The sequence below is a fragment of the Notothenia coriiceps genome, unplaced genomic scaffold, assembly GCF_000735185.1.
Source record: "Notothenia coriiceps isolate Sejong01 unplaced genomic scaffold, NC01 NC01_scaffold00037246, whole genome shotgun sequence".
Classification (NCBI taxonomy): Eukaryota; Metazoa; Chordata; class Actinopteri; order Perciformes; family Nototheniidae; genus Notothenia; species Notothenia coriiceps.
Window position 1 is genome coordinate 23,412,440 of NW_011369947.1, and position 22,966 is coordinate 23,435,405.

General features: G+C 37.7%; 4 protein-coding genes across 7 annotated transcripts in view; all 4 read left to right on the plus strand.

The window, feature by feature from the left end:
- otofa (otoferlin a) overlaps positions 1–22,966 on the plus strand; it is a 934,066-nt gene that overhangs the window by 420,393 nt on the left and 490,707 nt on the right. The gene's annotated exons all lie outside the window — the stretch shown is intronic.
- Positions 930–7,600, plus strand: ubox5 (U-box domain containing 5). 4 transcript variants are annotated; one of them, XM_010795230.1, is made up of 8 exons: positions 930–1,052; positions 1,983–2,046; positions 3,293–3,394; positions 3,714–4,456; positions 4,568–5,193; positions 5,291–5,470; positions 6,322–6,591; positions 6,887–7,600. In XM_010795230.1, the coding sequence occupies exons 2-7, from the start codon at positions 1,993–1,995 to the stop codon at positions 6,540–6,542; spliced, it is 1,926 nt and encodes a 641-aa protein (XP_010793532.1). In that variant the 5' UTR covers positions 930–1,052; positions 1,983–1,992; the 3' UTR covers positions 6,543–6,591; positions 6,887–7,600. The 4 variants fall into 4 exon arrangements, with proteins under 4 accessions (XP_010793532.1, XP_010793530.1, XP_010793533.1 ...); XM_010795228.1 differs by having other exon boundaries at positions 6,322–7,599; XM_010795229.1 differs by having other exon boundaries at positions 935–1,043; positions 6,322–7,599.
- On the plus strand, positions 8,400–10,187 carry avp (arginine vasopressin). The gene is made up of 3 exons (XM_010795227.1): positions 8,400–8,574; positions 9,260–9,464; positions 9,567–10,187. The coding sequence occupies exons 1-3, from the start codon at positions 8,455–8,457 to the stop codon at positions 9,701–9,703; spliced, it is 462 nt and encodes a 153-aa protein (XP_010793529.1). The 5' UTR covers positions 8,400–8,454; the 3' UTR covers positions 9,704–10,187.
- Positions 16,633–22,352, plus strand: slc35d2 (solute carrier family 35 member D2). Its single transcript, XM_010795226.1, has 12 exons — positions 16,633–16,880; positions 17,437–17,470; positions 17,655–17,741; positions 17,832–17,899; positions 17,987–18,058; positions 18,198–18,266; positions 18,770–18,872; positions 19,994–20,086; positions 20,190–20,257; positions 20,394–20,472; positions 20,902–20,984; positions 21,424–22,352. The coding sequence occupies exons 1-12, from the start codon at positions 16,753–16,755 to the stop codon at positions 21,548–21,550; spliced, it is 1,011 nt and encodes a 336-aa protein (XP_010793528.1). The 5' UTR covers positions 16,633–16,752; the 3' UTR covers positions 21,551–22,352.

Genomic DNA, 22,966 nt, shown 5'->3' on the forward strand with positions numbered 1-22,966 from the left:
AAACCACTGTTACACTAAACTTCGGCCAGCCCTGTGTTGAAAAGGATCGTCCTTAAAAGTAGCAATATCATACTGTAAAATACTCCATTACAAGTACAATTCCTGCATAGAAAAGTATTATCATTGAAATAAGTATCAAAAGTAAATTAAGCAGAATTAATTGGTTCATGAAGTTATTTAATTATTAGCAATAATGCATAAACTTCTCAGCAGAATGTTTAATGTATACAAATAGATAGGTATCTATGTACTGTTGGTGGTTTCATCTGTAGCAATGCATCTTATTTTACAAGTTTGTTTAGAAAGAAAGAACCGAAGCCGTCACATAAATGTATTTTGAGTCAAAATATGGCTACACCATTCTGATATAATGTGAGGTACAAAAGTAGTGCTCAAACAGTGTACCTCAAAACTGTACTTACTGTGCATAACTTGAGTGAGGAGAGATTCCACGTGAAATGAGCATTGTTTTTTGGAATCACAAACCAAAAAGTTCTGTGACCAGTTTGGTCTTAATGTCTTCTAGGCTGAATGTAAGATGGAGACACTGGAACTATCAAAAGGAAATGCATACTATTAGTCCTTGAAATGCTGCAAGCTGCCATTTAGCATCTTGTTACATCAAGTCAAAATCCTAGTATGTGCGAACCTACCTGGCAATAAACCTGTTTCTGATTCTGATTTCTGATTTTGATTGTAAAGGTGATCGACCTTGTTGACATATATGTGGAGGAGGAGAGACTACTCTGAAAAGACAGACACAATATTGACAAAAGGTCAAGACGTTTACATTATTACACAGTAAAGGTTGTGCTAAAGTGAGAAATAAAATAAATCGGTGGACAAACATTTATCAAGCTTATTATCCTACCTGTAGCATCCATCGAGACATTTTGCAATTACAAATTAAAGGCATTTCCCTCATCGGCTTCCCTAGATTTGTCGGACTGTTGGCTAAGCTAGCTAATGTTTGGATGTTAGCTACCTTCTAAAGTTGGCCAAAGGAGCCAAATAAAGACCCAAAACAGCAACAATAAGGCGACGTAAGCTCGGTATGCTATTATTTTACTAATGTTGTGTAATCATTGTCTGATTGGCTCAGCATTAGCAATGTTGGCGAACATTATATTACTAGCTAACCATAAGTGTGGTGTTAGCGTATGTGAATATACCAACACATACCGTGAAAGCTAGCATTAGCTCGATGCTTCACGTTAGTAAATGTTTTTACAGGTTTTTCGTTTGAGGCCCAGATCCTCTTACATCAGTGCAGATAATATATCTGAAAAATGAAAAATCTCGTTGGTATCAGTTTATTTGGTGTAGTGTTGTAGTAAGGTTAGCGTGATTAACTATTTTCCTTCAGACAGAGGACTAATTTGTTTGTGAAGTTAGCTTGATGTAATGCAGGCTATCCACTTAGGTAGTCTTGTATGATATTGTATTGCATATCATATCGTTAGGAATAACATTACATTCTCAGCTTTGCAAATATTGACATTTTGACTGTCATTCATTATAGAGAGTAATAGGAAAGATGTAGTGGCCAAATCGTGTTTATGTTTAGGTCTAACTTTTGTTACCTTTTTACTATTTTATATTATTAATCAATTAATCATTTAGTGTAGACAAGTATAGATTTAAAATATTCCTATTGTTACTTAGTGGTCAGATGGCAAACATTTATTTCAGTAACTATCTCCTTTTTTTTTAAATCACTCGTACTGTGTGTGCTTACCTTGTTAAACTCAGTGTTCAAAATAGTTTATGAGAGATGAGTCACTTCTTGAAGGTCGTTTTTTGATGAGGTCAAACAAAGTGATTATCTTCAAATAATCCAGGGCAGAGTTGTGAACCAATGTGAATCTGTGTTAAGAAAGCTCTTATATGAATGCCTCATTTTGCCTTGACCTATACATTGACTATATACTGTTTGTGACCCAAGGGAACATGTATGCCTCTTAATCAGTTTGTCTTCACAGGTTGGACAATATGGTTGTGAATCTCTGTCTGCCACACTTTTATGCGACAGTTCATTGCAACAAGGTACAACCATTTTATGTACATCATGTAACCTTAACTTCTTTAAGTTTTATTAATTGCATTAAATATAGGGCCTTTCAGAAAAACCCAAAGCTTTGAAGCCTAATCATAACTTTAACATCAGAATTTTAAATCAACATTCCAAATTGGTATTTTTGCAAAGTTGCAGATAAAAACAAGACTACTATTCGCATTACATTCAAGACTCTTGTGATCTGAACATTTCCAATGACTCCAGAGTCTTGTGAAGTAAACATGTAAAAAGAAAAACACAATAAGGTAGATTTACTGTATGTTTTTTACACAATGTTTTGCTTCAATATATATGTTTTGGCATTTACCCTTTCAAAAACAACATTTTTGACTACCTTCAAAAACAGTCCCTTCTCGTGCTTGCTGCACATAAAGGGAGAGAGAGACACACTGACGAGTTGCATTCAACACAATTCAAAAAGTCTAACTCTTTTAATCCTATGAATGGCTTTATTCAAATTGTGGATTAGTTTAAGGATTTTTTTGAGAGTGATGAAATCATAAAATGACGTCAGACACTGGAAGCCTTATTCCAAAACCATAATTTAAGCTTCAAATCTAAAAAAAGAAAAGACAATTGGTACTGCCCCAATATACGATACCTCCCTGTTTTGTTTTTGTTTTCTGGTAGAAAATTGCTGCTACTTCCAATTGACATTCAAGTAGTCTTAACAACAATTACCTAGTACAGAATAAAATAAAAACTGACACTCTTCTACACTTATTATAGTGAGATTTTGCTTTGGCCTATTTTCTTAAAAAAAAATAATAGGTCGAAATAGTTTACAGCAAGAATGAACGTAGATAGACACGACTCTGCAAAGGATAAAGGCGGAGGACAGAGATGTGAAAATAGAAGCAGAGGGACAAAGTGATGTGTGGGAGAGTGAATCACAGCTGACCTTGTTATGTTCTTCTTATTTGTATTTTGTAATCTGATCATGACTGCACCTTCTTCCACACTCGGCAGGGAAGTTGTTATTTTACCCACCATCATCTTGTATATTGTCACATCTCCTTCCATGTGATGTTTTATATTGAATGTCTTCTGTGCTCGATTCTAATGTGGAAGGCCGCTGAAACTTGAAAAGATTTCCAGAATTGTAAAAAAAAAAGTATGCCTAAAATGAACAGTTTATAGTAAAACAAGTTTATTGGACAAACACTTCAGGTTTGCCATACACTTATGGCAAACTAATTTATTTTTCAACTGCAGCTCTGTGCAGATGGCTATGATGTCACAAACCTTGTGTCAGCCGACCCTGCTCTCCGGAGGCAGGGCTTCAAGCTGGAGTACTTCCTACGACCACCTGTACAGGTAAGATTGTCTTACTTGAGTAGAGGTTTAATTTCTTTCTAAGAGTTAGAGACAATGATAAATGATCATTGTCTATATCAGAAGTGGCTACTGTCTAAGGTTTTACTGCCAACTAATGGCCTTCAGTCTTAAAAACATCAACTTATATTCAAGTTACAAGCCTAAAGCAAGAGCACTCTTATGGCAGAATGCTGTAGTTTATTTAATAAAACAGCATCTGTACAATATCTTTTAGCATTTTAATATTTGCAAAAGTGGCATCACTTGTAATAAATGAATCTCTAATATTGATTTCCATATTTATTTTTGTTCCTCTCAGGTGACGCTGAAGTTTGGTTTCAAAGTGGAGCTGTACAGGGTGGATGTGGAGCTTTGGCCCTGGGGTATGGACAAAGGACAAGCCTGCAAGAGACTGGAGATCAGCACCAGCTCTGAATCCACACCCACACAGAATTTGGACCAAGGCAACAAACGGGTTCAGCAGAAACAAATGCCGGTAAAGGACCAGAAACAGTGCAGAGATAAACAGCAGGGGCATGGCAATAAATCTCGTCAGAGCAATGGACACCAGTGGAGACATCAGGCCCAGCAGTGGTGTGGAGAGGCTCCAGATGAGCCTCAACAAAGAAGCTATGCGTTCAAGTCAAACACTGAATCCAGTAACCCTGAACTAGAGTTTAAGCTGATAGGCCGCTGCGAACTCAGGGAGGAAACCCAAGTCTGTTTCACACGTTCAAATGTCAGGCCCCGGCCCCCGTTCCTCTCCTCACTCCCCCCACAACCTGCGAACAGTCGCCAAGAGGATCTGTGGAGTCGGGGTCTGCTCTCATTGGGCGCTGTGACACAACTCCGCGTGACTTTGCCATTTGGCGGTTCAGCATCTGCTCTGGGGCTCAAGACTTTGGCTGTGTGGGGGCAACCTGCTCGCTGCTGTCCTGCAGAAGAAGTGGCGAGAATTAAAAAAGTCCACGAGGACAGCCAAAGACAGCTGCCAAGACCTTCGTTCTTTACCCCTTCTGCCAGCCAGATGAAACCACTACTGCAAGCAGATACACCTCCATGGTATGTGAAAAAATACATTTATTTTTAATTTGCTTCTTGTTGTAGATGAAATAGAGCTCATAATCATAATAAAGGATAATGATTTTATGTCCGCTTTTTGTCTGACTCCAGCCATCTTTCCATCCCAGAAGAGTTCCATGACCGGATAACCCAAGAGGTCATGATGCTGCCCATGCTGCTGCCCAGTGGCGTGTCCGTTGACCACAGCACGCTGGAGGAGCACCAGAAGAGGGAAGCCACCTGGGGTCGACCCCCAAACGACCCCTTTACTGGCGTCCCGTTTACTTCCACCTCCCAGCCTCTTCCTAACCCTCAACTGAAAAGCCGCATTGACCACTTCCTCCTGCAAAACAGTATGATAAGGAGGGAGGGGATGTTGGGGAGACAAGGGGAGGGAGAGCATCCACAGGCCTCGAGACTTTTAGACTCCAATGTAGAAGGACAGTCCCAGGACTCTCAAAGTCTCAGTGACAGCTTGACAAACAACACTGCTTTTCACGATAATGCTTGCACCAGCAACACAAACAGGACTACTCAAGTAGAAGACACTGGATTAAGTCATTCATCAGATAATGGGAATCACAAATTTCACACCCAGTCTCTTAACACGGAGAGGAAATCGGAAAGAAGTATGAAACGAAATCTAGGTGGAGTTTCCGAAGAATCCACAGAAGGTTTGCCAGCAGACAGGCAACTACTACAGCAGACAAAAAGACCAAGACATGATGTCGCTTCTGGTAAAATGTGTTTTGTTATACAAAAAAAAAAAAGTCAACACATTTCACTACTGTGTTTCTCCTGCTGACTTGTTGGTGTTTACTCCGTCTTCATCAGTTTTCAGCTCTCATGAGCAGCGTTTGTCAGCCAGCCTGGATGAGGCCCTCTTCTCCGCCCTGCAGGGCAGACCCTCCTTCACCTCAAACTTGACTCAGCAGAAACGGGTTACACCTGATTCTGAACTAGTGAACCCATCACAGCAGTGTCAGGCTGCCGGCCCCTCGAGCATCCCACAAGGTAGGATTAAGAGAAGTGTACTTTGAAACACTCAAACTACTTTGAAACACTCAAACTAAAATATGTTTAGTGTCAACAGAAGTGCGTTGACAACAGGGTTCCTTCACAAAAATAAGCTCAACTTTTGCCATAACAACAATACGGTGCAGTGTTTTTCTTTAACTTTAGACTCATTGTTCTACAAACTGGACTTCCTTGATTGTATTTTTTTTTTTTTGTAAATATCTTTATTGATTTTCTCAGTTTTACAAAAGCAAGTGACATTCGGTTCCAATTCAAGTAACGATTTATACACACATTCTGACAAATCAAAATCTCCATATCAATCCTTGATTGTATTTCTTATCTAATTTGTATCTGAAGCAACATGCCCACCGTTGCATCCTGTTAATGCAGAGCTGTTTTTGGTCTTATCAGACTCGCATGGTCAGCAGAAAGTCTCTCATAGCTCATCGATGCTGCCTTTTTAAAACGGACAAAATCAAGTAAAGGGTTTGTTAGGCATCAAAAAGATCCCTTTATGTCGCAAATTATTTTTGACTCTAACAAATTCTACACTGGAAAATACATTAGTGCGATCAAGACACATTTTTCTTTTTTCTGAACTGGATTTTCTTTTCATTTTCACAAACAAAAGTGCAAAAAACGTTAGTGATGAAAGACATTCTGGTGTACATGACACTGTAATTTAAAAAAAGAAAGGATGGCAACCCAACACGTAACAAAATAATTCTTGAAATGCACAAAAAAACAAATGAGTTTTGAAATGTGTTGTTTTGAAATGTTACTGATCTCTGATGTTAAACAATATAAATCCATTGAATGGTTGCTTTTTTTCCTTTGCTTGCCAGGTGAGAAGACGTGCTCTGCGTGTTCCTGTTCGGTCTCTGGCTACTCCAAATCTGCATCCTCCATCTACCGTCTTACTTGCGGCCACTTGCTCTGCCACTCCTGCCTGCGGAGGGAACCACAACCACCAAGCTCTGTCACCATATCAACTGCCAATCACATCTTGTGTTCAGCCTGCCAAAGCACTACCCCGCGTAGTGAGGTCATACGCGTTCATCACTAACAGATAACGTGTAAAGGCAAATCAACACAATGAAGAGGATGTTCTGAAGGTGAAACCAGCATTATACCTGAGATTAAGTGTTTCATGTTTCAGACATTGATACTACTCTCATTTTTTGTATACTTTTGTAATATTTCTACATTATGATTTTGATTCACGCCTGAGTTTTTGAAATCTGTTTATAATATTATTTTGGCACTTCTTGAACCCGCCACGTCACAAATTCAACTTTGTATTTATGTCCACAGCTTAGAAAGAACATCACTGAAAGCAATGACCTTTACAAAAATCTGCAGAAAAAGAATGCTTAAAGAAACCCCCTCCCCCTTTGCCTTTTCATCCAGGGTTGAAGCGTTGTTGCAGCCTTGGTTCTGCAGACCTTGTACACAACCTGACCTTGTAGATGTGTTGGGAATGCAAAAAGAAAAGGTTCTGGGACACAAGCATTTGGAGCAAGGGGCCAGAAGAATGAACATGAATTCATGTCTACCCAAGGCCGTTTGGCCATTATGAAGAATCACACTTGTCATGCTCATCCTTCCCCTCTTTCCTTCACTCTATTCACCATTTTACATTCCCTTAACTCTGGTATATTGTTCTTGTCTTAACAGAAATAAAGGCAGAAAATGTAGATGACTTCTTCGTGTTGGTTCTGTTCAAATATATATCTTCATTATTATTAAAATGTCTCCATATATCTCCAATAAGATTATGGTTCTAGTTTTATCACTGTTTTTTAAAGGTGCAATGTTATGAGAAGCTACATGTACTCCAGTGTCCTTGCCCAGGTATTCATGTTCCTTCCTCTTAACACTTCAACCTAATTACCTCTAATGAGTTTGTCTTGCATTCACAAAAGGGTTAAATGGGTAGTCAGGAAAAACAGCATTTATTGGGCTTTGCATCCACAAGTGGCAATATTTATGTGTTGGTTACCCTGACAACATTAAGCTTAACCAAGGTCATGATCCTGTATCCGCTCAGAGTAAAGGCTGAATCAGTTGTTCTGCATGTGAACAAAAAACATAATCTTCAACACATCAGATACAAGTATCGTCACTCTAAAAGAGATGTAGAGTGGTATTAACTACTGCTTTTACTTGTCTAATGAACTGATGAGCTTGTTGTTCTCCATGTGAGAAATGAAATAAAACAAAAGTAAACACCCTCAATCTGATGCTCAGGTTTTCCACTTAGCATTCTGCATCACAACAGCTAATCGGGGAGTAAGAATCCAAAGCATGCAACAAGAAACTGAACGGAATAATGAACTTCAGATAGTTACGTCCATTTGAAATGCTAATCTTGTTGTTCTCATTAATTGTTTGAAATTACAGCAGCAGGATAATCTGTGTGACCTCGAGGTTGTCATGATGAAAGAACCATACCCTCCATGTCACAAGAGGAAAAATATGTATTTACTGATGAACGGTGTTTAACATAAATTGTGCATGATCACCATGAAATGTATAATCATTGCGCTCATTGCAGTACATCCAATTAGTTGTCCACAAGTCTAATTAGACGCTAATGTTCTGCCATTTTCAGTGTGTGCCATCCGCGTAGGCTGAAATTATTCAGAAAGATGTTCTAAATAAGTGTGGCGCAGTCTTGAATACAGAAAAGGCATCTTGTGTTGTCAGCGTTGTTCTCTGATTTGTTAGATGCCACTAATCTGATTCAGAGCCATATCTGCTGCGACCTCTTGCGCACACGCACGCAGCCAGGTGGCCTTCGGGTGCGCGTGCGTGCGGAGAGGTGTACAGCACGACACTGACGTCAGATGTGAGTGTCAATCGCTTTGTCTGTTCATGTCCATCCGCTTATAAAGTGAGCCATGTACCGGGGTATCAGCCACACATCTCCAGACGGAGCTCAGACCAGTGCGCGGCTCTTCCATTAACCAGCAGCGATGCCTCACTCCTTGTTCCCCATGTGCGTCCTGGCACTGCTCGCCCTCTCCTCCGCCTGCTACATCCAGAACTGCCCCCGAGGAGGGAAGCGCGCTCTGGCGGAGTCTGGCAACAGACAGGTGAGGACACTTACCCTGTCATCTGTGACTTTATCAGATTTCTTTTTAATACTTTGGATGCTTTTTTGGTTTGAAATGTCCCCAAAGTAAGGGGAAGTAAAATATATAACATTAGGATCATTTTAAATATGAAATAGTTCAATTTGCAATCATTTGATGAGATCAGTTGATATTGATTTATGATTTTGAGATTTGGGTTTAAATGTTTAGAGAAAAACCAAGCCATTTTACTTAATAAAATTGATAAGCGGGAGAAGATGGATGGAACATTGTTAAATATAGCAAAAATGTCCAATTTCAGGAGCTAGCTATTAGATGAACACATTTATTATTTGTTATAATGATAATTGTGTGCATAATAACTTATAGTAGAAACAACACCCATCATGATGCATTTCAAGTGTTTTTATATTATTTTAGTTCTGCATTTTTTGATATATACAGGCAAGTTTATATGCAAACATTAATAATATAGACAAGCATAGTGTTTTGAGATTAATGTGCAACAGAATCATGCAACAGTTTTCCAACTTTTAAGCATGCCCTTTACAAGTGTTTTTAATTAACACGAGAGACTATCAAAAGAGAGTGCAATGCTTAATAAGTGTTACAATGTTTCCAAACGAATTGACTGGATGTATAACACTTTATTATGAATGCTTAAATCTTCCCAATTCTCCTCCAGTGCATGTCTTGTGGCCCCGGAGACAGGGGCCGCTGCTTTGGCCCCAGCATCTGCTGCGGGGAGGGCCTGGGCTGCCTGCTGGGGTCCCCGGAGACAGCTCACTGTGTGGAGGAGAACTACCTGCTGACCCCCTGCCAGGCGGGAGGGAGACCCTGTGGATCTGAGGGAGGACGCTGCGCTGCTTCAGGACTCTGCTGTGACTCAGGTATAGTCTGGTTTATTATTCCTCATGTTCAGACAAGTTAATAAGTTGGGGATGAAATGGCCTATAGGCACAGCTTGAAAAACGTCCTCTCCTTCCTCTCAGAGAGCTGTGCGGTGGACCCTGACTGCCTGGGGGACACCGAGGCCCCAGATCCGGCCCACGGCTCTTCATTTAGCTCACCTGCAGAACTTCTGCTGCGCCTACTGCACGTGGCTGCCAGAGGACAGCCTGAGTACTGACACTCCGGGCCATGAAGGGAAACAGAATGAAGATCATCACTGTTCCACTACAAGCCTTGAGATGTAAACCATGAACCAATAAAATGCCAAGTCAAACTTTGTTCTCTCTCAACCCCTTCTGCTGTCTTGTATCTGTAGAGAGGGCCATAGAAGAACTACCTGTAACTTTAGTAATCAGTCAGTTTTCATCCAGATCCTGTGGAAGAGGAATCATGATATTGTATTGTTTGTTCCAACCTTAGAAATGTATATACTGATGCACATACTGTAAACAAATTGTATTCTATATAAGAGGATGTAACACACCTCAGAGCTCCATTTCAAATAAGTGAATTACAGCAGAAAAACCCTGTATATAAGTCAGAGATCTGACATTTAAGACATCCATGTAAAACAACTTAGGCCGTTACTTATTGTGTGGTAGAAATATTATTGTAAATTGAAAATAAGAGAGACAATACAGAATATATCCCTGCCAAAAATCTTCAGCTGTCTGTTGTCGTTATTCACAAGCTCAACATAATTACACCTTTAAAGATGATGACTAATAGTGTTTATAGTCTGTGTGTGTGTGGTTGTGAATGTGGGTGTCTGAAAATAATTAATAACTACATGAAAAGCTAAGAAATCATAATACTTTCTGTCGTAAATCAGTATCAATTCTTTGAACCTGTCCAGCGTTATAGTTCGTAAGTTCAAAAGGCTGGACAGTTATAACCCCCCCAGAGGACACAATGATTGTAGGTGTGCCTAACTACTGCAAACTAAAATGTAAAATGAAAACGTTGATATTGATCTGAGGGTAAAGAGGAAATAAGCTGGACTTAGTGTATTTCACGGCAGATTTAGAAGTCGGCTAGTAACAATTATTTATCGAATTGTCCGTCACATGTTGCACTGATACGATGAATTAACCGTGTCAATCAGTAGCTGCCTTTCATTATCTTCTTCAAGCACACAAATCTCTTTGTTGTTAGACAGTGTTGCTTCATATTTTTTTGTGCAGGATGATTAAAAGTTGTTTTTGCCAGAATGTATGTGTTGCCAGTTTCAGTTGGAACAGGATGCAAGATCTCCCACATTCTGACATTTACGGTACCTGTTCTGAAATAATACCTGTGTGTCGGGAACTATAAACGTGTCTTATATCTGCCTGATTAATTGTTCAGTGTTAAAAGCTTTGATAACATACATTGCCCCGGGCCAATGTTGCTTCAGTGGTAAACATAAATGATTACAACCAAACAATTCCATGGCATCGTCAAACTTAGTTGACTAAGTTGACTTAAAAAAGACTCATAATGTGTTTGCTCAGGGGCTTTTCAAATGATGTCTTCTGCTTGAAAGATAGTTTCCATGATCATTTATCGAAAATGTTTCCCAAAGGGTTAATAAGATAATTATTTGTTCAACATCAGAACATTACAACATATTACAAAGCCTTGCACTCACCACATACTGTATACTAATTTATCTTAAGTATTCAGATACACCGTTAAATATATACCTTTTGTTTCTTTTGACTCTGTGGTTGACATTTGATTTCAGTTAAATTCCCATTGATCTCAGTTGTTTAAACTATAACCCAGCTTTCCTGACTTTGGGTGTGGCACTAGCTAAGCCTTAATTCAGTATCTGTCAATCAAAGAAAATCCTATAAAAAGTGTGGTAATTAAACCTGTCAGAGCCTGTCTGAGTGGAACATACCTGTACCACGAACTCTGCTACACAGGCAGTTTAAACAAAGAGTCATTTTCAAAACGAAAGTAACATTGGTTTTCAAAAAGACTTTAAACCTACCATAGTTTAATAACTTAATCATCACTGTTTAATTACTTTGTGTTTTGCATTTTGGTGCATTCATTACAGTAAGATGGTGGTAGATTTGAGCATATGTCTATAACCTCTATTTGTAAGTAGGTGGGTCCCCCACCCACCTACTTACAAATAGAGGTTATAGACATATGCTCAAATAGTCTGTGTGTGTGTGGTTGTGAATGTGGGTGTCTGAAAATAATTAATAACTACATGAAAAGCTAAGAAATCATAATACTTTCTGTCGTAAATCAGTATCAATTCTTTGCGTGTGTGTGTGTGTGTGTGTGTGTGTGTGTGTGGGTGTGTGTGTGTGGTGGGTGTGTGTGTGTGTGTGTGTGTGTGTGTGTGTGTGTGTGTGTGTGTGTACGTAACTTAACTTACGTAGTAGTACACTAACTAACTTAACGTTAACGTAACGTTAAGNCACTGAAGGTAAGGACCCCATTATTATGACAATTTATGTTAAAAGCAAGACAACGCTTTAATAGAATCAGTTTTTTTTAAGGTAAGTTATATACATGCTCAGAGATGTTTATATTTTTGGGCAGAATATACAGGAATCGATTGGTCTTTCACTTTCACTTCATATTGTAGAAGAAAATGAAAATGATAATTTGATGTTGTAAAGGCAGAGTATCTCAATAACTATATTGTTGATGCAGCTGTTTATTGATTAAATAATCTTCTTTGTTTTTCAATCTAAAACTTTAGATTTCTTTCAATTGTATTTGTCATTATCTTTAAAACAAAACCAAACCTAAAGTCAAACCCATATAGTGCCTTCTGCTTTTGAAAAAAGTTAAACTTCTACTGTTTTTTACAAACCAACATGCCTGTGTTATACTTCTAAGCTTTTTATCCCTTCCAGCTCTTCATGTTTTTTTTCTCCTTCCCTATTTTATATATTTTGTGTTTTATCTCTTGCTTGATTGCCAAATGTAACTTGAGGCCCAGGGACAACAGTTAATAATGTGCCTTTTTGGCTAACACCCGCACATTTAAAGTGATTTTGTACCTAAAAATATAACTTGATAGAATGGCAGTGATAGCAGAGACACAATTAAACACATTTGTTAATCATTATTGTTGTTTAAACATTCTTTTAATGGATCTTAATCCCACATTGCAGCTGGCATTCCAAAATGTTGCTTCTCAGTAAAGAAGGACATTCCCCTCCAAGTGTTGCTGAGGGTTCAGAGGTGGAGTGTGCAACAGAGCAACGGTGCATGTGACATCCCTGCACTGATGTAAGTGGTGAACATCAACAATAGGCCATATTATTACAGTTATCAAATTGTTTCTTTGTGCCACTATCTAACCCTGAAACATGTTTCTCTTGCGGATCGACAGTCTGCATATAAAGGGTTTAAGGAAGCCCATATGTGCTCATCTCAAACTGAAGAGAGCCCTGATGGCGCTGCAGGCCAGGATGAAGCGGAGCAGACAGACAGCATGAGGAATCTAATTTTCTGTGTTGTGTTTTCTACACTTGGTGTGATACATAAGCCCTCACGGTTGTCTCTTTCTTTATTGATGATGATCATTTAGAGGTACTTGTACTTACATTTACTATATACATTTCAAACTACTCTAGAATCAACTACATGTATTTAATAGATATTCTTTTTCAGAATATGATTTGACATACAATCTGATTCTTAAACCTTAAATATGATTTGACATACAATCTGATTCTTAAACCACACCGTATGTGAAGTGTTTTAAAATCAGCTAAAAATTTACTGTCTTCTGTCTACTTTTAATATTTGAGGTATATTTCATTGCTAATGATTCTGTGCTTTTACTTAATGTAAAGGTTACAAAAAGGGGGTTTTACTTTTAATGGAGTATTTTTTTTATTTTGTTGAATAATGTGAATTAAATCTTTGTCATTACATTTATACTTTGTATCGTAATACAATTGCATAAAAAAATAACGTGATTTAATAAATACTTTATATTTTATGTTATATTTGTATTTTTGCTTCCAGGTCTAGTTGTAGTTATCATTTATTTAAAAAAACAAAACAAGACATGGTCAAATAATGTACGTAAGGTTTTTGGCTATATTAAGAAAGCATCAATTGGTTAGAGGGCGACAATTGTTTTCAATTCAAGATTCAGTGTCTTTATTGTCATGTGTAAAGTAGCTACAGTGTAGATATGGCAATGAACATTTTAAATCCCGAGCTCCTCCAACAATGCCACATTTATAGGACATAAAACCATAAAACAAAATTTAAGAAAATGTAAAAGTGATGGTTTTTGTCTGTTGAGTCAATTTCAGGTCCTCCAATTGTCAATCAATACTTAGACTTCAGGAGGCACTCGCATGAATATTATGTTAGCACTGAAGTTGATTTGTTTTGATAATAGGTTCACTCATCTAATGTTCTCACATCGCACACTAGAAGACACATGAGAACACTCAGATGGACAATCTATATCTGTGGAGTCTATGAATACTATAGCTTATCCTTGGTAACTCCAGATCATTCTGAGCATAAATTGAACTTTCCTTGCTCCGTTTTGCCCTCTGATGATCAAAACCTAGACCCCACTCCCCCGTCTGTCATAACTAAACCCACAGAGACAAGCTGCTACAGAGAGGGCTTCAAAAAAACTGTGGATAGTTTCTCAATTATTAGATTTATTGGGTCTCATTCCAAAGTGAGGGATTTTTCTCCAAAAAACTCGGACCAAGGGGGGAAAGCACCTAATCACATTTGCTGTTGTCACTGTCACCAAGTAGCCTACATTATTGATGTACTTAACTTTGTAATTTATGGGATAGCTCTTTTATTCTGTGATTGTTTTAAATACAACTCTCTGCTGTACAACTGTTTAGTTTTAGTTTTGACCTTTCATCCTTTATTAAGGTTTGAAAGATCACATCCTACACTGTTCATTTAAAGAAAAAGAAAAATATTTTACTCGCATTCAGATGTATTAGATTTATAGATTACTGTATAAAAAATCATCAAAGTTGTGTTGGTGAATAGTACATTCAATTCAAAGCCGTCCAACCATTAATTGTCTGAGACTGAATGGAAGGGAGCAGCCGTGAATTGCTGATGCTGCTTTTCATATTCTGCATTGTTTAACATGCAAGGAACTCAAATAAAAAACGTTTACGCAGGCACTCAATTTGAAGCACTTTGTAGGATATAGGCCTTCAACCCCAGGCAGTATCTGTAGTATTCCAAGTGTATGTAAGTCCCTTTTGTGCGTCCTTCTTCTACTAAAGTGGTGCAATATAGAAATGTTGCAATGTAAAAGTCAGGTGAAATATATGTTGATGACATGAAAAAATAAATTCAAGTAGAACCGTCATCCACAGGTTAACTACTTCACTCACAGGCCACAACATGAACCTATCCATCAGGCTAAGATCCAAGTCCTCAGGCTGTTTTGATTGTCAATAACTCATTCTTTCCAAATGGCAAAAAGCCCCTCCAGCTAATGACAGAAATCCCCCCTTTGAATCCCTCCATTCCCAGACGAGCGGTAATTCTTTATCACATAATACTTGAGTCACAGCAAATTTCTTCAATGCACGTTGTCAAAAACCCTCGATCAGAATCAGAATCAGAAACAGGTTTATTGCCAGGTAGGTTCGCACATACTAGGATGATGTGAAGACATTCACCATTTATCAAAGAGCTTTTCACTTTCGCCACTCCCTTTATCAGAAACCATATTCCAAGAAAACAAACATAATGGCGTCAGATTGGACAATAGCAAAAATTACTGTTACACATGTTACAGCTGTCTCCTGTTGAACTCTTGCCAACAACTTAATCTGTGATCTTAAATCTCCAGGCACTGATTCATCAGCACTCAAACCTTCTGAAAGGTTCAGCTGTGGCTCATCTTGCATCCAAGGGCAATACTTTGAAAAACTGAAGGAAGAAGTATCCTAATACAACTACAAAAAAAGGTGATTTAACAATGTTAATGTGCTGTGATAAACAAGAATACAAATGCTATTTACCTCTAAGCAAGTGAGAATATTATAGAGCATAAAAAAATCAAACATCTAAAAGTAAAGTTGAAGCAGAAGGAGTGCCTGTGATTACCTGTCATTTAAGGATGTTTTCTTTCACACTGTGAAGAGATCATAAATCTGATGCAATAGCACCCTCTACTGGCATGATGGTCTTATTTAATGCACAACAACAAGCAGTGATTTTTTATTGTCATGTTATTGTAAAATAATCTGTCCTGCAGATTCCTCATGTTTGCCGAAGTCTGTTTTTTCCCATAGTGTAAAGTGTTTGCTGTTGCTGTACATTTACACAGGCAACCCCACATGAACCTAAAAAGTAGCACAGGTTGCATGTATGTGTTACTTCTTCCTCCTCACAGAGTTTCACTCAGGAAACAGGCTTCAAATTGAACATGATCCAGTTTGTTTCGGTAAAATATAACTTGTTACGACACATGAGTCCATGAATGCATCATAAAAGAATATCAATGATCAGCACATTTTAGCAGAATGGTTGCCACATTCAAGATGGTTGCCCTTTTTACGGATCTATTGGAAGCAACATATTGAACACTCTGGTGTGACTGCTGCACCCATTTAAATAAGGTGGTTTGTGTTCCAAACAGCAGATTTATGGGTGCGGCATAATCTAGCAGAGTTGCACTGAAATTGCTTTGTCTTCTTCTTGCCTACATTGTTGACTTTGAGTAAATGTTTAACTTCCCATAATTATCAGACAGCACTGCAGTCTACAGTTGTATGTGAACGCAAGCACTGTCATAGTGTTTTTATGACGTGTGTTTAACATGCAAACCTCTGTATATTTGGCTACGTGATACACATTTAGGCTGTTTTTAATGCTTTTGGGGTTGGTAGTGTCTCATGTCTCATTAATACAGTACTATATTAACTTGAAAACAAATTGTGACAGAAACATATGTATATAAACTTGATCAAAGCCAGCTCACGTCTAATGTCCTGCACTGGTGGAGCCTGCTTTTGTGTCAATATCAACTAAAACAGGGAAGGGCATGTTTAAATCTTGCTCTTTGAAGCATGACAGGTATGACAGGTGCTGTGCAAATAAAGTTGAGTTGACTTCCTGTTGCAGTAGTGATTGACACGCGCCCCTTTGCCTGCAGGCAGGGTCCCTTGGATTGAACCTCCCACCACTAAACCAGGAATTACTCCGCCTTAGAAAAACGTAATAAAACTGTAACAGGTGTCTTTATAGTTTCTTAAGATGTCTGCCATTGGCGGTCTACAAACTGTTGAACACTCCGGAATGCTCAAGCTGTATTCTGCCTTGTTTTACGCCGGCTGCTCGTTCCTCATCACGGTGGTGAATAAAACCGTGCTGACGAGCTTCAGGTAGGCTATGTGGCGCTGTGTCATGCTGTCAAGTCATTTAGGTGGAACAAGTGTTAAAAGCGTTATGCTAAGACTATGATTAAAAGTGGTAATAATACAAACAGTGTAGTAAGGGCGTTCTCTATACAAGTAAAAGTCATGCATTCAAACGTTTCTAAACTAAAACAAACTTTAGGGGCCAAAAGCATAGCTTCCCTTTATGAAATACAATGTATATTCAATTACTGTATCAATATGTACGCATTCACTTTAATAATGGAGCTGGTTAAGGTGGAGCTTATTTAACCATTACATAAACTGCTGGGTACCTTGTGAAAAGTGTTATTTTTAATCTATAATTTGAAGTAACGACGAATAAGTAATAATAAAATGGATATACTGAAGTGAAGTGTAGTTCTTGAGTGCATGTGCGTACTTTTCATCTTCATTCATAGCAATAACAATGTAGAAAGCTCACTCACAAAAGGAAGCTTATAACTAAATGATTCATAATGCAATACGTGATTCACAATGCAATACCACACAGTCAGCTATTGTTTTTGTGTTGGATTTTCAGGTTTCCGTCCTACTTGTTTCTGGGAATTGGCCAGGTAAGTTGTCCAGGTTTGGATGTTTCTGAGTGTTTATGCAAATGTGAATCATGTACACACACACACACACACACACACACACACACACACACACACACACACACACACACACACACACACACACACACACACACACACACACACACACACACATCCTTCTTCATTGTCACTTTTGTACTTTCAGATGATTGTCACTCTTGTTGTCCTTTATGCTGCCAAAATTAGAAAGAAAGTCCAGTTTCAAGATTTTGACAGAAGTATTCTCTTTAAAGTAAGCATTTCTCTCATAAACAAAATACTATTATAATTGATTTGATAACATTTGTTTTCAAAATATATTACTCCTTTAATTTCTTGTCAGATTTTCCCTCTTCCTTTGCTGTATGTTGGGAACCATATAACAGGACTGGCAAGCACCAAAAAACTCAGGTTAAACCATTTTGGATGTTATCTAGTAGTCCTTAATTTCACGTTGCTCATTCATGTGTTTCCTGAACGTGTTTTGTGCTTTTACAGTTTACCCATGTTTACAGTATTACGGAAGTTCACCATATTGATGACGATGACCTTGGAAGTATATTTACTAAAGTAAGACATATCTCTGAACTGTGTAGAACAGTATGTATTATGAGCCCACTTACATGAAGAGGTTCATATATCAGAAGTATTATATAAGACAGGAGCTTCTGGCTTTGATCTGAATGTTTGAATGTTCCCTTTTTTCCAGAAAATCATTCCCAAGACGCCTTGTATTCAGCGTTGTAGCCATAGTCTTCGGTGCCATGGTTGCTGCAAGGTATAGATTTCTTAAATCTGAATTCATTGATTTAGAATTGTTAATAGATCCTTTAACCCAGGGGTGTCAAACTCAATTTCATCGCGGGCCACATTAGCATTATTGTTGCACTCAAAGGGCCAGTTGTAACTTTAAGACAATATAAATATATAAAATAATGTATTATATTACATTATTGCCTCTGCATTGGATTATTATCGGATAGGGTAATAACTTAATAATTAACTACGTCTGAATGCAGAAGTCTAGGGCAAATAATTACAAGTCTCTTCAGTGCGCATGTCACAAAATGAGATTCATTGTGGGAGATGTTGTTTATTGGCAATGTGCTTCTGTAAAACGGCATGTAACTGTTTAATAAACATATTATATTCTTTGCAAGCTCTTGCGGGGCCACGTAAAATGAAGTCGCGGGCCGGTTTTGGCCCCCGGGCCTTGAGTTTGACACCCCTGCTTTAACCCCTAATACCTGTACTTTCCATACCTCTTTCCCTCTCCTCTAGTTCTGACCTAGCCTTCGAATTGGAGGGCTATACTTTCATCCTGCTCAACGATGCCTTCACTGCAGCCAGTGGTGTGTACACCAAGAAGAAACTTGGCACCGAGGTAACACTAGCTGCACGTTCTGTGTGTAGGTCTTTACACAGACGGAAAGACACACTTGGGTTCTTTTAAACCCTGAGGATATTGTCCTTGTCCTATACAACTTCAACTGGTTTTACTTGTTTTTGGAGCTTTATTTTGTCTGGATGTCTTTTGAAAAAAATTATTCTTGTACCAGCTAGATAATGAAGATGTCCACTTCTCTTCTTTCTTTGAGGCTTGTTGCTTTGTTCCTTCTTGTCAGAAGTAACACATCTTCAGTGAACAATGCTGACTCTGGTGCTAGAAGATTATTGGCTCTTATGGCTTCTGCTAGAATATTGTCCAGATCAACCTTAACTCAAACTCTTGCGGTGTTTAACTCCTTCACCTCTTGTAGATGTTCAAATTGTGCCAGCCGTTGTTTATCTTTAGTCTCTAGACTTTTAAATTCTGCCTCTTCCTTTTCTTTTTTGGATGTGGCCTCATTTATTTGGAGTGGAAACTAGAGCAGGTAGAACCATGTTGTGATCGCTGAGAGAACAATTCAGAAACCTGTTGACTTAACTCATAAACAAAGCTATTTTTTTACTTTTTTGCCTTTCAAATAATAAATGCCAAAAAAAACTTGCATTCACAAAAGCTTAATGTCTGTATATGTGTAGTAAACAGTTGTTTTATGTTAAATTATACAGTATTAGGAAATGTTGCTCACAGCTGTCCTGCCAAAGAACGAAGACGAATCTGACTTATTTATTACAGTTGTCTCAGTCGTTAATTCTATTTTATAAATAATTGTTTGCTTTCATTTGTACTATATGTCTAAGACTTTTGTAGAAATATAAATGGTATTGAATCAGATCATTAAAGAAGAATATGCCCATTAGATTTAGAAAAAAGTTGAAAGCTTTGACTTTGATCATCTGCCCTCCTAACCACATATTTAAAAACGTATCTTTTTTTGCGATTAAAGATATTGACAGCCTATAGATGTATAATATGAAGAGTTTTTAACATTTTCCAATTGTAAAAGTAAATACATTTACGTTACAATTACTTTTTGTGTCACAAGTATCTCCACAAATGATCGTTGTGTATTTGATTTTGGTCACATTATATCTAAGGTTTTTGTCTTTCTTTTGAAGGGCCTCGGGAAGCATGGCGTCTTATTCTACAATGCACTTTTCATCATCATCCCCACTCTTTTGGCAAGTGCGTTTACCGGAGATTTACACAAGGTACATACAGTAACTGTGAATTTGTGTATTCTTACTAAATGTTTGCGCTCAAAACGATATGATTTTTTCCCTGCCTGACCACCCTGTATGATTTTCTCCACAGGCAGTCACATTTAAGGACTGGGGCGACGACACGTTTGTTTTTTGTTTCCTCTTGTCTTGCTCCATGGGGTATGTCACTGAAATGTACTTCAAAATGCTATATTACTGTGACTCTACTGTCAACTGTACAAAATAGTGATATTTTTAAAATCTAAAGATGTTCAATTACGCCACCTGGTTTTATTAAACTGTTTTGTTTCCTCAGGTTTGTGCTGATGTATTCCATAGTCCTGTGCAGCTATTATAACTCTGCACTTACTACAACAGTAGTGGGAGCAATAAAGGTAAGACCACACTGATTTGTAGACTAGAAATCAGACAAATCTCCAACAAGGTTTCCTTATCCTTGAAACTCATTATTTTAATCATAGAAAATGATTAAAGTTCCGAACTACGTGGTTCTTGAATCTACATCATACTACACATAGTGTTAATCAATCATAAAACAGTGACCATGTTCAAAATGGCTTATCTTGCAATTTTAAGAATTTAAGATCTAAATATGCACCTAAAACTAGTTCCTTACTGTTCAGCTGATGGCAATGACCTATCTTCCCACTCAATCAATCAATGTTTATTTATATAGCCCAATATCACCACTCAAGAAAACACCCTCCTTGGTGGAGTCAACTATGTTTGTGTTTCACATTTCCATCTGTCTATATTCAAACGAGGTCCTCACTAACTGGAATTACTGTTGTAACTTTCTTAAGAACGTTGCAGTTGCCTATATTGGCATATTTGTGGGTGGAGACTACCTGTTCTCTTGGACCAACTTCCTTGGCCTCAGCATTTGGTAAGAGTTTAAGATTTGATTCTGGCTATCAAATTTCACAATATTGACCGTAATGTATTTTCAGGATTGTTATAGGTCTTTAATCACAATGGATCTTAATCTGGGTTTCAGAAAGTGTCAGTGTTCAATAGATGATGCTCTCCAAAGTTAGGGTTATATTTTCATAATTTTGTCTCCTCTAATGTTCTTGCTAAATCTTGTAATTCTCTCCACCAGACCTCTATAATGTATTAAAACAAAACGCATCACTACTGTAGTTAGTGTTATTCTGGCGTTTTTATAATTACACTTTGTGATCAACATATTGTGTTGAATGTCATTACAAACTTTACCTGACTACAACTGAAAGCTCTCAGAAGACGTTGATGGGACCAGATGACCAAACATGAGTTTTTTCCCTGGTTTAACAATTCATTTGCTTTAATTATTTGTTTTGCAGTATGTCAGGTGGACTAGTGTACTCGTATTTCACCTTTAATCAGAAAACACCTGTAAATTATGAAGGAGCACAAGAGCTGAAGATTCGCATCACAGAAGATTCAACCCAGAAGGAAGCTATAATCTAAAAGGACAGTATTTTACCATTCGCCACCTGGTGGCATTGCTTTACTCCATATTGGAGCATCATATTTCATTTGTCATTTTTTTTTTCTCATTTTAATTTTCATACCAAATCATGAAAGAATAAATTGAGGTCCACATCCAATCTGGGTCAGGTTTGGTGAACATTTATTTAAAAACCAACAATTATATAACAGTGTGGACAGCCTGTCAGAGAAATATTACCTTAAAATGTGTAATAAAATGTCTACCAAGCAAGCAGGATCACTCTATACATGCTAAAAACATGGAAACTGTTGGAGCATGTTAGGGGAGGAAAAAAACGTTAACTAAAAATCGACTTCAAAGCTCTTCGTAAATTGTTCACACTCAACATTCTAACAAAAAAAGGTGTATATATTAAATGCCATAATCTTCTCAAACCACAAAATAGACTAAGGGTTAGAAATGCTTCAAAATAAACTATAATGGGGTACAAATAAATCATTTGGTGTTTTGATTATCAACAATTCACTTGCCTTCCAGTTTTACCGAAACTCCACAAAGGTCATTTGTAAACCAAACAGAATCAAACATCACAGCTAGAGTGACAGCTTGCTGACAGGGCAGTTATGAGAGGTTCATACAGTGTTGAAGGATGTAGTGTTGCTCAAAAAAGAAAGAAAATTATAACACCAAGCACTATAAAAATCAGTTTATCAAAAACAAGTGCCATCTTTTTGGACTCGTACGACAAGTCTAATTTTCTGTGCATTGCAAGCTTAATCCAACACTTAAGTAGGGGTGTAAGTGCTAAGTAAAAATTAACGAGGTGTCAAAATTGACAAACCTAAATGGATTTCAAAGGTTTTAGATTTTTGCTGGTGCCAGAATATTTCCCTTTACATGTCAAAAGATTTCAGGGCTATCAAAGTTCAAGAAATTGTTAGCCAGTAAAAAAAGAATATGGCGAAATAAATATATCATAACTTAAATCTTTTGAAATTAGATGACATAGATGCAACACTATGTTTCTATGCCCGTATAATATATGGCCTGTCCCCCTTTAATATAAAAGGTGACATTGTGAAATATCTCCCATCTTTAGGTCTGCTGACTTTACTTTTGAAGGTAAACATCTGTTTCAATGGAAATATGGCATTAAAGGTATTCTCGACCTCCAATGATTGACTATTGCTTGACTGAATATGTAAGACCAGTATATATATATATATATATATATAAAAAAGAAAAAAAAGGCGAACTTCCTGTGTGCCTCCGTTATTGTAAATTGAAAACAAATGTGTTTGAATCATGATAAAGTGGTAAAGCTGTCGAAGTATGGATTATTTTGAAGACCTCTGGATTAGGCTTGCAATGATCCCACCTTATTCGAATATAAAAATGAGCCAATGCCAGACTGACTGACCCCCCCCCCCCCC